This window comes from Phoca vitulina, unplaced genomic scaffold (assembly GCF_004348235.1).
Source record: "Phoca vitulina isolate PV1807 unplaced genomic scaffold, GSC_HSeal_1.0 scaffold50, whole genome shotgun sequence".
Taxonomy (NCBI): domain Eukaryota; kingdom Metazoa; phylum Chordata; class Mammalia; order Carnivora; family Phocidae; genus Phoca; species Phoca vitulina.
The window spans coordinates 9,947,174-9,959,319 of record NW_022589753.1 but is presented as its reverse complement, the minus strand read 5'-3'; the positions used below and the strand labels follow the sequence as shown (position 1 = coordinate 9,959,319).

Here is a 12,146-nt window from a genome sequence, read left to right as displayed (position 1 = left end):
AAAAAAAAAAAAAAAAAAAAAGAATTAAAAAATAAATAAATAAATAAAATAAAATGCCCATCTTGGGGCTGTGGCTTTATCTGGAAGCCTGGGTCCTGAAAGCAACAAGTCGGGTGAAGAGTCTCCCTAAGCTACTTTACTGCTCTCATTTCCTGGCTATCGACTGTATGTATACCCTCCCACTAAGTCAGAGGTATACCTCAGAGCCAGCAACTCTAGGTGAATGGATCTAAACCACACAGATAATTGCACAAGTATACAAAGATCCATGTAAGAAGGGTTTTTTTGTTTACAGAAATGTTTATAGCAGAAGTAAATTTTGATTCACCCATACAGCAAAAATGGCATAACTTCTGTATGCTCTGACATGGAGACAGACGTTAGGTCAAAGAAATAGGCTGCAGAACAGTATGTAAAATGTGACCACTTTTGTTTAAAATAAAACGTGTTTGGGCGCCTGAATGGCTCAGTTGGTTGAGCGACTGCCTTCAGCTCAGGTCATGATCCTGGAGTCCCTGGATCGAGTCCCGCATCGGGCTCCCTGCTCAGCGGGGAGTCTGCTTCTCCCTCTGACCCTCCCCCCTCTCATGCTCTCTATCTCATTCCCTCTCTCAAATAAATAAAATCTTAAAAAAAAATTAAAATAAAATAAAATAAAACGTGTTTGAAATGTAGGGATGCATGGAAGAAAGACCAAGAAGGATACATCTCCCTTTTAAATAAATTATTACTTTTTAAAGCAAACTAATATTATTTTGCCTCTCAACTCCTTGGGTGATTACACTCCCTAAAACCATGGGGTTTGATGGAGAAGTCCACCACAGTATGGGGGAGGAGTTGATCTTGGGAAAAAAAGTGTATTTCTCTTGAGAAGGTCTATAGATTCCAGAGTTTCAAAAAGTGGTTCTTTAGAATTTACATAAGGTGGCCTAATCTTTATGAATTTCAGATCCGGCACTATGAAGTTTTGCAAGTATGTGTGTGGGTTGGGGGTGGGCCAGGGAGAAAGAGCCAACAGCCACAAACATGTCTGGCCTGCCAGTGTAGGGAAAGCAGGTTAGGGCTGACCCAGCACTTGCCTGTGAACAAGTTGGATACGGCTGCCTTAGCCCTCAGAATCTGCCCGAAACATGCATAATCATGACAACCTCCTAAGGTAGATACGCCTGGGTTAAGTGAAGTTTTTAACAAATGTGTGTCCAGTGCCTACTAATGCGCCTGACGCCATCCTGGATAGGATCTGGCGAAAGTGCAGACACTGTGGTGTTCAGTGAACATTAGTTTCTCTACACCCTCTATCTCTAATGGCTCAAATGGTTAGCGGGGCAACCAGGGCTGCTGAGAACAAGACTTACAACAACAGTCACCGAATGCCTAACTCATTTACTAATACTTCCCACCTCCTACTGGGCACAAGACAGGGGAGCTAGGGATCCGACGACAGTGGTGAAAAGATGATCCTGCTATTCTTGTCTGTCTGCAGTTCAGACTAGGGACCTCTAGGTGCCCCATACTATACTCACCCAATCTATTAAGTATCTGCCCCATTTAGAGATGAGAAACACAAACTGAAGTACCATGACTTTCCCCAAGGCAACACAATTAAAAATTAGTCATAGGTAACTTCTGAGCACTTACTATGTGCCAGGTAACAATTTATAGGTTATAACAACTTTGACGTAGGGGCTATTGTATTTCAGAGGGGGAAACCAACACACAGAGGACATCAGTTTGCCCAAAGTAATACATCTGATAAACTGCAGGGCCAATATTAAAACCCAGGCATGCAGCGCCCAGATCCTCCCTTTCTTCCTACACTTCCTACCATAATGTTTCTTCTGTTGAGACTGCAACTATCTTTCCTCTAAAAGACACCCCAGGGGGGACAGAAAAGCCTGAGGGGTCAGGGTGGCAAGGAAGGGGAAAGGGACCAGGACACATGCCACTATCTTTCTGCGACTCTCAGAAGTCACTTTATTATTTTTTTTTAAAGATTTTTTATTTATTTGACAGAGGGAGACACAGCGAGAGGGAACACAAGCAGGGGGAGTGGGAGAGGGAGAAGCAGGCTTCCTGCGGAGCAGCGAGCCCGATGCGGGGCTTGATCCCAGGACCCTGGGATCATGACCTGAGCCGAAGGCAGACGCTTAACGACTGAGCCACCCAGGCGCCCCAAGTCACTTTAAAAGTTAGTACACAATGCACCCTGCTACCTAACGGGTGTTCAATAGGTAAGTTCCTGATCCCAGTCGTATTTCAAGAATCCAGTTAAAAATATTTGTCAGGGGGCACCTGGGTGGCTCAGTTGGTTAAGCAACTGCCTTCAGCTCAGGTCATGATCCCAGGGTCCTAGGATCGAGCCCCACATTGGGCTCCCTGCTCGGCGGGAAGCCTGCTTCTCCCTCTCCCACTCCCCCTGCTTGTGTTCCCTCTCTTGCTATCTCTGTCAAATAAATAAAATCTTAAAAAAAAAAAAAATTTGTCAGTTCCCAGAATACAGTATCTATCCCTACACTTTCCCAAGACTCGGAGTGAGGTGTTGGAGGGGGTGTTACATAGCACTCTTTCTGGAAAAGCAGTTGGTAATTATGTGTCAAGAACTTTAAAACCAAGAACTTTTTAACAAGTGTCTCTTGGCAGAGAAATACACACTGTTGGGAGGTGCATATAAAGAGATACAGCTCCTTCCAAGCACTATGGGCAACATCAGGTTCCTGCAATTCTCCTCTGACCCTTGTCAGGAGTTTACTTTATGAAATACAAGGATACATTTCTCATATTAACAAACAGCAAAAACAAAAACAGACGCACTCTGGTCAAGCAGTAAGGTTCTGATTAAACAGGTCAGGGTACAGGAAAAAAAAGGGACTACTTCGTAGCCTACAAAAATAAAGCAGATCTATGTTATTTGTGCTGCTCTAGGGGACAACTGCCTGGGATTTTATTTCAAGAGGAGGATGAGAACGGGATGTATCTCTGTGGTCCCATCTGTGTTTGTGGATAAAGATATAAATATGTACGTGGAAAAATTTCTGTCTGAAGTAAGAGAAACTAGGGCTGTGCTCTAGCTCTTAGGAGTGTGGGCCTGGGGATTGAGGAAGAGAAAAATTTAAAAGTATTCACTTTTGTACTACGGTTTCTTTCTCATTAGCATGTTTAAAAACTTGTACTCCACCATTCTAACTTCTGGAAATCTCCAATAAAGCCCCTGCAAGAATGCCTATCCCACTCTAAGGGAAACCACCACCACCCTCCACAAACAAAACACATGCTATTGCACCTTAACCCATTCATCTCTTCAGCCACATAAGCAAGCGACCTCTGTCCCAATTTGCAGATGCACAAACTGAGGCTCAGAAATAATTAAGTGGCTCAAGGTAACAAACTGCTAACCAGAAAAAGAAGATCAGGGATTGTATTCTTAAGTACCATCTAGAAGGGCACTAAACTTAGTGGCCTCATTTATCGTGTTTCTTCTAGAGCAGAGTTTTTCACCCTTCTTTCCATTTCATCCTTCTATGGAGGTTTTTAAAGCTTTCTTTTCCTAACTACTGCCCCCCCCCCCCGAAATTTTAATACCACAAATATACTGTATATGTTTATGCACTATGGTCCTTCGGAAGGCCACAAACCACTGTAAATCAAGATTTCCGTCCCCTCCCCCTCAAGAAATGTTCACACCACCCCCCAAAAGAAATTAAAAAAAAAAAAGTGTTCACCCCCTTAGGGACAATATTCCTTCATTGAAATCAGGTTCTAAACCAGCATTCTTAAACTGGAGTCCATGCAATTAGATAACAAAAAAAAATGAGATCTTTATTTTTACTAATCTGAACTAAAATTTAGTATTTGAGGGGCGCCTGGGTGGCTCAGTCGTTGAGCATCTGCCTTCGGCTCAGGTCATGATCCCAGGGTCCTGGGATCGAGCCCCGCATCAGGCTCCCTGCTCAGTGGGAAGCCTGCTTCTCCCTCTCCCACTCCCCCTGCTTGTGTTCCTTCTCTCGCTGTGTCCCTCTGTCAAGTAAATAAATAAAATCTTAAAAAAAAATAAAAAATAAATAAACAGAATTTAGTATCTGACTTTCAATGACAGATGTGGGAAACACACCACAGTGCTATTTGCAGAACCTGTGACTTCGTCATCAACAGAAAGCAGATCTTTTCATATGATGTTAACGCCACTGCCTTACTGGAAATTCTGGTGGTTATCTGACCAGCTGCGCTGATCTTATTTAATGCGTTCATAAAGAAGCACATTATATCACAAATATTTTTTGGTTTTGGTAACTATATTTCTTTCTTCAAAAAAAAGATTTTGTTTATTTATCTATTTGACAGAGAGAGACACAGCGAGAGAGGGAACACAAACAGGGGGAGTGGGAGAGGAAGAAGCAGGCTTCCCGCCCCGAGCAGGGAGCCCGATGTGGGGCTCGATCCCAGGACCCTGGGATCATGACCTCAGCCGAAGGCAGATGCTTAACAACTGAGCCACCCAGGTGCCCCAATAACTATATTTCAATGCAATTTATTTCCTTGCTGTTTCTGTGCATTTTATTTTTTGCATTTAAATGCATTCTGTGGAGAAGGAATCTATGGCACAAAAAAGGTTAAGCTCCCCTGCACTAGAAGGATCTAACAGTTTCCAAGAGTGATTTACAACCTGAATACCAGCTTGCCTTCACTGTATACACAGGCTGGCCTCTTCTGTAGGTTGGATGCAAAACCAGCAACATCCCACTTGAGTCTTTAAACAGCAGAAGCTCTAAATGCATGTGCAGTAAAACGTACCTTCTGCGTCCAGACCACCATGGGCAAATACCAAAGCCCTATTTGCCCGAGAGTAAGAGGACTGGGTTATGAACAATTGCCTGCTCCGCTTAAGTTAACCCTTCCCGAAAGGCAAAAAGCAGAGTTCAGAGAGATTACCCAGCAACTAGTTCTTCCATCTTTCCACCCCACCCCCACTCCGAATTTTAGGAATGTTATCTCTCAGCATCTAGTTATCCAATAAGTTGGAAGAATGCAGTAAACCCAGCAGGGGTCTTAGATTCAATCACTGCCAAATGGATAGAAAATACTCTTACTATTGTATAGAAGAAAGGCTCATCTACTAGAAGCCAATCAAACTCTGGAGCCTCCAAAATGCTTAAAAAATAAAACCTGTATAATCTTGAGAAAAGCATTATGATTCAAGCTTATTTCCCCTCCCCCATTTCTATATTAAAAGAACCACAATGAGTAGATTAAAGTATACAATATCTTCGACCCTCCCCCACCCACAGGATAATTGCTTACCAAAAAACAAAAGGGATGGCCTTTGAACCAGTTGAAAGAAAAGTGTCCGTTTTACGAGTTTAATTTTACATCTCAATTCAGCAATCCCAGAAACACTTAAGTAACAAGGCTTTAACTCAATTCATAGATAGCAAATTAAAGCTATAATTAAGTTCTACTTAATTAAGAGCTAAAAACTTGTTCGGAACAGTCTTGGATCAAAATTCAGAGACTCTGCTGAGAAGGAAAAACGGTAAAAAAGAATCAAAGAAGGCTATAACAGCTGTTAATGTGTCTGAGTTCTGCTATTTACATTAAGAGATAGGTCCCATTTTCCCTCAACTGGAGTTCATCTTTTAAGCAAACTTGTAAACTCCATGTAGGCAGGGGCTTTTGTTTTCTCCTTCTACAGAGTTCCCCCGCACCCCCCCAACAAAGACTGACAGTCATGAAATTCATTTGAAAAAAAAGGATGGGGGTAACTGGAGATGCAGTGCTTGTCTGAATTTAGTCTTTTAAAATGGTTTAGATGCTTTCCTTAAAGAATCAAAAGTACAACAGTTAAGGGTTGATGAAAGAGGGAACTTGTTGAACTCTTCCCCATGATTTTTCCAGGGCAGCAAGGCTCAGAGCATGAAATGCAAACACTGCTTTATTTCCAACTCTCCTCCCCAAAGACCCCTTAATCTAAAGTCCGAAAAGGCACATCTCAAACCTTAAAAGGGAGGTGAGATTGTCAAACTCGACCAGCTAAACACTCATCAGGGCTCCTTCATCAAAGGAACTGATGGAAAAATCCCATCTCATAACCAACCAAAGTCAGATCATGAGAAACAGCTCCTTGGATTCGGAGCATGGCTAAAATCAACCATGAGCAAGCCATTTCAACCCGGAGCTACTGTTTACTCTAAAATGAGTACAAATGAGAATTAAAGATAATGTACTTGAGGTCCCCAGCCTCGTTAGTAGGCTACAGTTAAAAACTGCAGAATCATCTCAATGAGCAGTTCAGAACTGTCTTGACACAAGAAGTAAATAAAATTGAAAACACTGTTATTTTGAACAAAATTGATTACTAATCACATTCCCAGCACACAGTGGGTCTTCTGCAGTTGAAATGATCTGAGCAGGACTCTCTACCTCCACTGGATCAAGGAAAAATCCCAAAAGCTCAGAGAAATCGAGGTCTCAAGGTTACACAGCTGAAAGTCATACAACCAGATTGGAATGCACATCTCTAAAACCTTACCAAAACACTAACTTCATTTAAAAAGAGGAAGTGCTAACTGCATCTCCTGCCTCCCAAGATGGCTCCCCAACTCCCCACCCATGAGGAAGCTAGGGGAGGCTGAAATGACCAAGTACCGACTTGTGCAATTTATTTTTAACGGAACAAAAGGGGCTCTGGGCAAGCTGGAGCCCCTTTCCCTATCGGAAACGAAGATCGAAACACAGAAAGTCGGCCTGCAACATTCAAGCTACTATCAACGAGATTTCCCTCTCTCCCGCAATTAAAATAGGAACTTCCAAGGGCCCTCTTGCTAAACCATTACCGCTAGGGGAGGTCATTTCAGTTTAGAAACTGGGGCTAGGCAGTTGTTTGAAACTTGGGGATCTTAATCGTTGATGGTTGTAATCCAGTTTAGCACAAAGGGCATTCGAAACTCTTTTGAGAAAATGCTAATTTTCCCCGTATGTAGCGTGAGACCACTGCCCACCTGCAGATGTTTTGATCTGCTAATTGATCCCCAAACTCCATTTTCCTCTCAAGAACTGCATTCTTTACAAGTGGATCTCAAATTGGTTTTGCAAAATAGGACTGGGCCAATCTTAGTTTTTAAAAATTACACATATCTATGTATCTGTCGGTCTATACAGATCTACACAGATCTATAGATCCATGTATCTTCATAGCTACATATATATTAATACAGAGATAGGTACATACATACCAGGCTGCTCAAATGCAAAATGCAGCCATTAAAATGTATACTGCTTGAGGAAAACTACCTTCTGTCTCATGGTGGCAACTGGAGATTCTGCAAACACATTCTAGAATCGAGGAACTCTTTTCAAGAATTCCAAAGAATACCGAGTACAGTCAGGGCTCGCGCCATCAACTGGCTTTAGTCCCCAGGGGCGCCCATCCTTTGGCCCAGCCCGGCGCTCTCCATCCCCACCCCCCAGCCCGTCCCACCCATCAGGTGTGAGCCGGTACCTGTGAAGGGACCCGCCTCTCAGCAAAGCGTGCGGCTCCAGGCTGGGCCTCCAGGGGGCGCCCGCGCGCAACTCGGCGGTCCGCTCTAACCCCAGCGCTCAATAGCGAACCCACCCCCCTCCCAAATCGTGGAGGGAGCGCACAGTCAGGCCTGAGATCCTAAGCCGAGCTCGGGTTAACTGATTGCAAACTCCAACCAGCGTTAATTTAAGAAGCCACCCTGTAACGAGCTCCCCGCAAAGGTGCCAAACACCACCAAAAGCACCACTTGCGTGCGCCCACCAAAAATGAAGGGGGTAGGAGAACGGGGAGGTCAGAGCAGAACCAGGGGAGGGGTCAGAGCCCGGAGCTCGCCCCTCCTCTTGGGAGGAAGCGGGCGGGCGGAGGGTTAACCCTTTTGTTCCAGGTGGGCCAGGCGACGAAGCCTCTCCATGCTCTCCCCCCACCTGCCCCCCCCACCGGAGGCACAAAGAGAGTCCATCCTCCTGGGACCTCGGGTGCCCGCAGCCCTGACCATCAGACGCCCCGAAAACGCACAGCCGCCCCTGGTCAAGCCGATCTCTTTAATCTGCCCTGGAAAAAGATGTTACTTGCGGGGGGTGGGGGGCAGAATAGAGATTTACATTAACCTATTATAAATTTGGGAAACATATTACATTCCCTCCCCGAAAAAAAGGGGGAGGTAGCCAAAAAGCGCAGCCTTCCCATCGGAGTTGGGAGTTGTGGCTTAGAATGTCTGGGATTACATTGCACACCCCCATCAGCGGCTGAGAAATTAGAAAGCAGGCGGGGAGAAGAGGGGAAACGACCCACAAGGCCCAAGAGGAGGTTAACAACGCCCCCTCCCCCCATGCGTAGCTAAAAACTTATCAGGCGACAATTTGGCGGGCCAGGACCGAGGGGAGATAGTGGGAAATCGACTCGCTCCTACACCCTCCTCGGTCAAGTGACTAGGAGAAGGGGAGTTTGTCCGGCCGCTCCCGGCGGGGCGAGGGTCCCGAACGCCTCCCGACCCCGGAGACGCTCGCCGCGGAAGCGTGGGGCGGGTCAGCCCCGGGAGCTCGCCCTGGCCGCGACCGCCCAGCCCTGGCCCGACCTCTCCCCTCTGGCCCCCGAGGCACGCTTCTGGAAAGCCGGACACCCCAGGAAAGCCCCGCAAAATTCCAGGCGGGTGCACCCCAGAGGGGTTGCAGCGCGCCCGCGACCCCGGCCCCGGGGGGCCTGCACCCCTCCGCTTCGCCGCGGTTATTTTTAGGAAGTCGGAAATCAAAGATGGCTGGAGGTCAGGCCCCGAAAGGTTAGGGCGAAGATCGCAGGCGGCAAAGCCCGGGGAGAAGCCAAAACCCTAAAGAAAATTTTTTAAAAAGGGAAATACTGTGCCCTTCTCCCCCATCTCTTCGGGCCCTCCAATCCCCTCAGAGCGGGTGGCCCGCACCCCAGCTCCCGGAGGTGGGGAGAGGTCGCGCCCCCTCCCCCCGCTTGGCCCGGGAGGGGCGCGTGCAACAGATCGCCCTCCCCCCCGGGGGCCTTCCAGGGGTGCGCCCCTTCTCCAGCCTCCTAGAAGAGCCCCCAAGGGGTGAGGGAAAAGGTGGGGACCCCCGGGGTCTTTCTTTTAAAAGCGGCGCCAGGGAGGGAGGAGGGGAACCTAAGTTACAAGTGGGGGGGAGGTTACTAGCGAGGGGAGTGGAACCAATTAAGAGGGGCAAGGGACGAGAAGGGAACCTTTCAGGAATGAGGGACAGAGAGGGTGGGGGTCAATCTTACAACAAGAGGAGCGAGACCGGGGGGTGAAACTTACACAAGAGAGGGAAGCGGTAAAGTGTAAAATTAACAAGGGCGGGGGTGGGGGGTGGGAACGAGGGTGCCTTCTCTAGAGCTGAGCCCCCAGATCTTGGCTCCAGAATCTGCGCTAGAAGCCGCTAGCTCCCCGAAGCTCGCGCCTTCGAGGGTCCAGCGAACGTCCGGGAAACTGCCCGCCCCCGGCGCGCGCCCCCAGCGCCACTCACCCGGCTCCCCCGCCGCCGGCGCCGCTGGGGCCGCATCTGCAAACTCCGGGGCCGGCTGCTGCGGCTGCTGCTCGCCCTGGTCCTCCTCCGAGTTGATGTGCTGGGGTTTCGCCTGCTTGCGCCTCGACATGGTGCGAGCATCGGGCCGCCCGGAGAGCCGCGGTTATTTGCCCACTCCGCCACAAATTCCTGGAGTTAGGAAATTTACCCCCCTTCGGCCGGAACGCGCATGTCCCAGTAATTATTATTATCAATAATGCATTGCGATTTATCATGAGCCCTGACAGCTGATTGGCCTGGGTCCAAGACCTCAGAGATCATTTAAATAAGCCCTCATTGATCAGGGAGGGGCGAGGCATTCTGGGCTTTGTAGTCCGGCCCTGCATGCGACAAAGGCGTGTTCATCGGGGGAGCGCAACTAATTAGCATCCGGGCTCAGATTGGCTGGATCGTGCACGAAATCAGAGGGGGACCCATCCTCGCTCCAGCTATCTGAGTCCTTGGAGAGAAGAATAAAAATAATTGTGTGCTTATTAAAAATTAGGAGCGTCCGTAGAAGTTTTGGAACGAGCGTATTTGGTAGTGTGCTCCAAAATTTACTTTTGTAAGGTTGATATCCGCGCAAGCCGGGGTTGGAAGGTCTTTTCAGTGGAATAGTTTGGCACAATTTTCACATCTACCCAAAAAACCAGCAAACAAAAAACTGAGATGTGACACATGTCTCCTTCCATCTTATTTTTGATTGAAATGTTTAAATGGAATTTCGAGATGCCTGAAGAATAGTGAAAATGGTGGTTTATTCAACCTTTCCAATCCATCTCACCTCTTAAAGTGGCCTTGGAATTTCCAAAATTTCAGATTATCCTCTCACCATGATTTATTTCCTTTAAATGCTAAATAATAGCCCCAGGGTTCATATTCACAAGGATTGGTTTGTTGTTACAATGCGACCGTGGTTTTTGGTTTGGGGGCTTATTTTTACTCTAAAATGACTGGATACTAAATACAGAAAAGGCAGATTAAAGGCCAGTGTAGTCAAAGATAGTATCAAAACAGCAAGCAATTGCATTTTTTCCTCCACAAGCCATAAATGTCTGATAACATCATATTTTATTGCTGAGACAGTGCTCTTGCATCTCCCATGGAATAGCAGTGAGTACTGTCAGAGTAACTGGGTGTCACTAAACTAATCATTATTGGAATTTTTTGCAATACGGACTTCATTATGGAAAAGGGGTATAGTTCAAAGCGATTGCATCATCCTGACATGGGGATACCTGGCATTTTCTAAAATTGTGTGTGTGTGATATTACATGTATATACATCGATACAGTAAATCTCTATATTTAATTCCACTAACTGCCTTGCCTAATGTAAATGCTCAATAAATGTTGACTAAATGATGAAATTTTCAGCCTTCTAAGTCTTTGGTGTTTCCGTGATGCCTCTGGGCCTGCCTCTTTATTTGGCATTTACTTCATTGTAAGAGAACTGTAAACCATCCACATTTGTGCCTTGCATTTTCTCGATTAATTATATATCAAGTTCCCAGCTTGTAAGAGTTTCTTGTGAGCTCATCAGAAATGCAAGCAAAATAGAATGCTGGGCTCATAAATACATTCACCTGGGTGTTTGGACATCCCAAGGCAGAAAATCAGCTTGATCATCTTTTTGATATTCATGGCCATCAATAAAAGCTTACTGAAAGAAGGTTAACCTCCAATTTTGAGTCTCTGTTTGAAAATGTTTTGCATTGTTTTATGTAAGTCCCCTAAAGCAAAAAAGGTAGAATTACAGTCAATGGCCAAAGTTGGGAAGGTAAGGATTTGGTTTAATAATACATGGAAGCTGTTTAGAATTCTCATCCTGAGTAAAAAAGCCAATTAACACCTGCCTTGCTGACTAATTTACTTATATTCCCAACACCTTTTCTGTTTAACGTGGCTTAGCAGGAGATGTAATTGACAAATCTAAATGAATGTACAGTAAGTTTACAACTCAGGACATCTCAGTGGTTTAAGGAAAACCTCATTAAAGATACAGTTTCTTATATTTATTTATTTTAGTTGATAGTTTCATCATTTCTACTTAGAACAAGGTCAGAAAACTGCCACTTGCATCTCCAAGTGATGATGATAGTAATTATTGTTTGAGCCCCTGTTATGTGGCACAGCAGACTCGCTAAATGCACACTCCCTTGTTTTATCTTCCCAGGGAAACTGAGGCTCAGAGATGTGAAGTGACTTAGTTAGGAAGTGGCTGAGCTGGTGGTCGATCCCTAAACCTGGCTCCAAAATTCTTATTGTATCCCCGAACCTCTCATGCAGCTGAAGCTGAATATAGACAAGAAAACAAGAACAAGAAAAAATGGGGGCAAAAGAAAACATAGGCTTAAGTAAGCCTGTCCTGGAAAATCCAGGCTCTGTAGAAGTAAATTCTACAGGTAAAATCCAGGAGAAGTTCTCCAATGGAAACCTTCCATGAACATCATATCAAGAAAAGAAGGCTGTCGTACACATTTTGAACCTACCTCCAGCCAGCAGCCTGGAGCGGGGGGTGAAGACCCTAGAGCAGAGCAGGTGAATGGCGAATAGAGAGCTACATGCAATACCGTAATCAAAGGCATTTTTAAAAATTATTTAATATTC

At 45.8% G+C, this 12,146-nt stretch overlaps 1 protein-coding gene across 2 annotated transcripts in view; it reads right to left on the bottom strand.

Moving 5' to 3' along the window:
- The window catches only part of SALL4 (spalt like transcription factor 4), a 17,742-nt gene extending 8,114 nt beyond the window's left edge, over window positions 1-9,628 (bottom strand). For both annotated transcript variants that reach the window (XM_032387502.1, XM_032387503.1), the window contains exon 1: window positions 9,499-9,628. In XM_032387502.1, coding sequence (XP_032243393.1) covers window positions 9,499-9,628 — 130 coding nt within the window. The remainder of the gene's footprint in view (window positions 1-9,498) is intronic.
- Window positions 9,629-12,146: the final 2,518 nt, after the last annotated feature.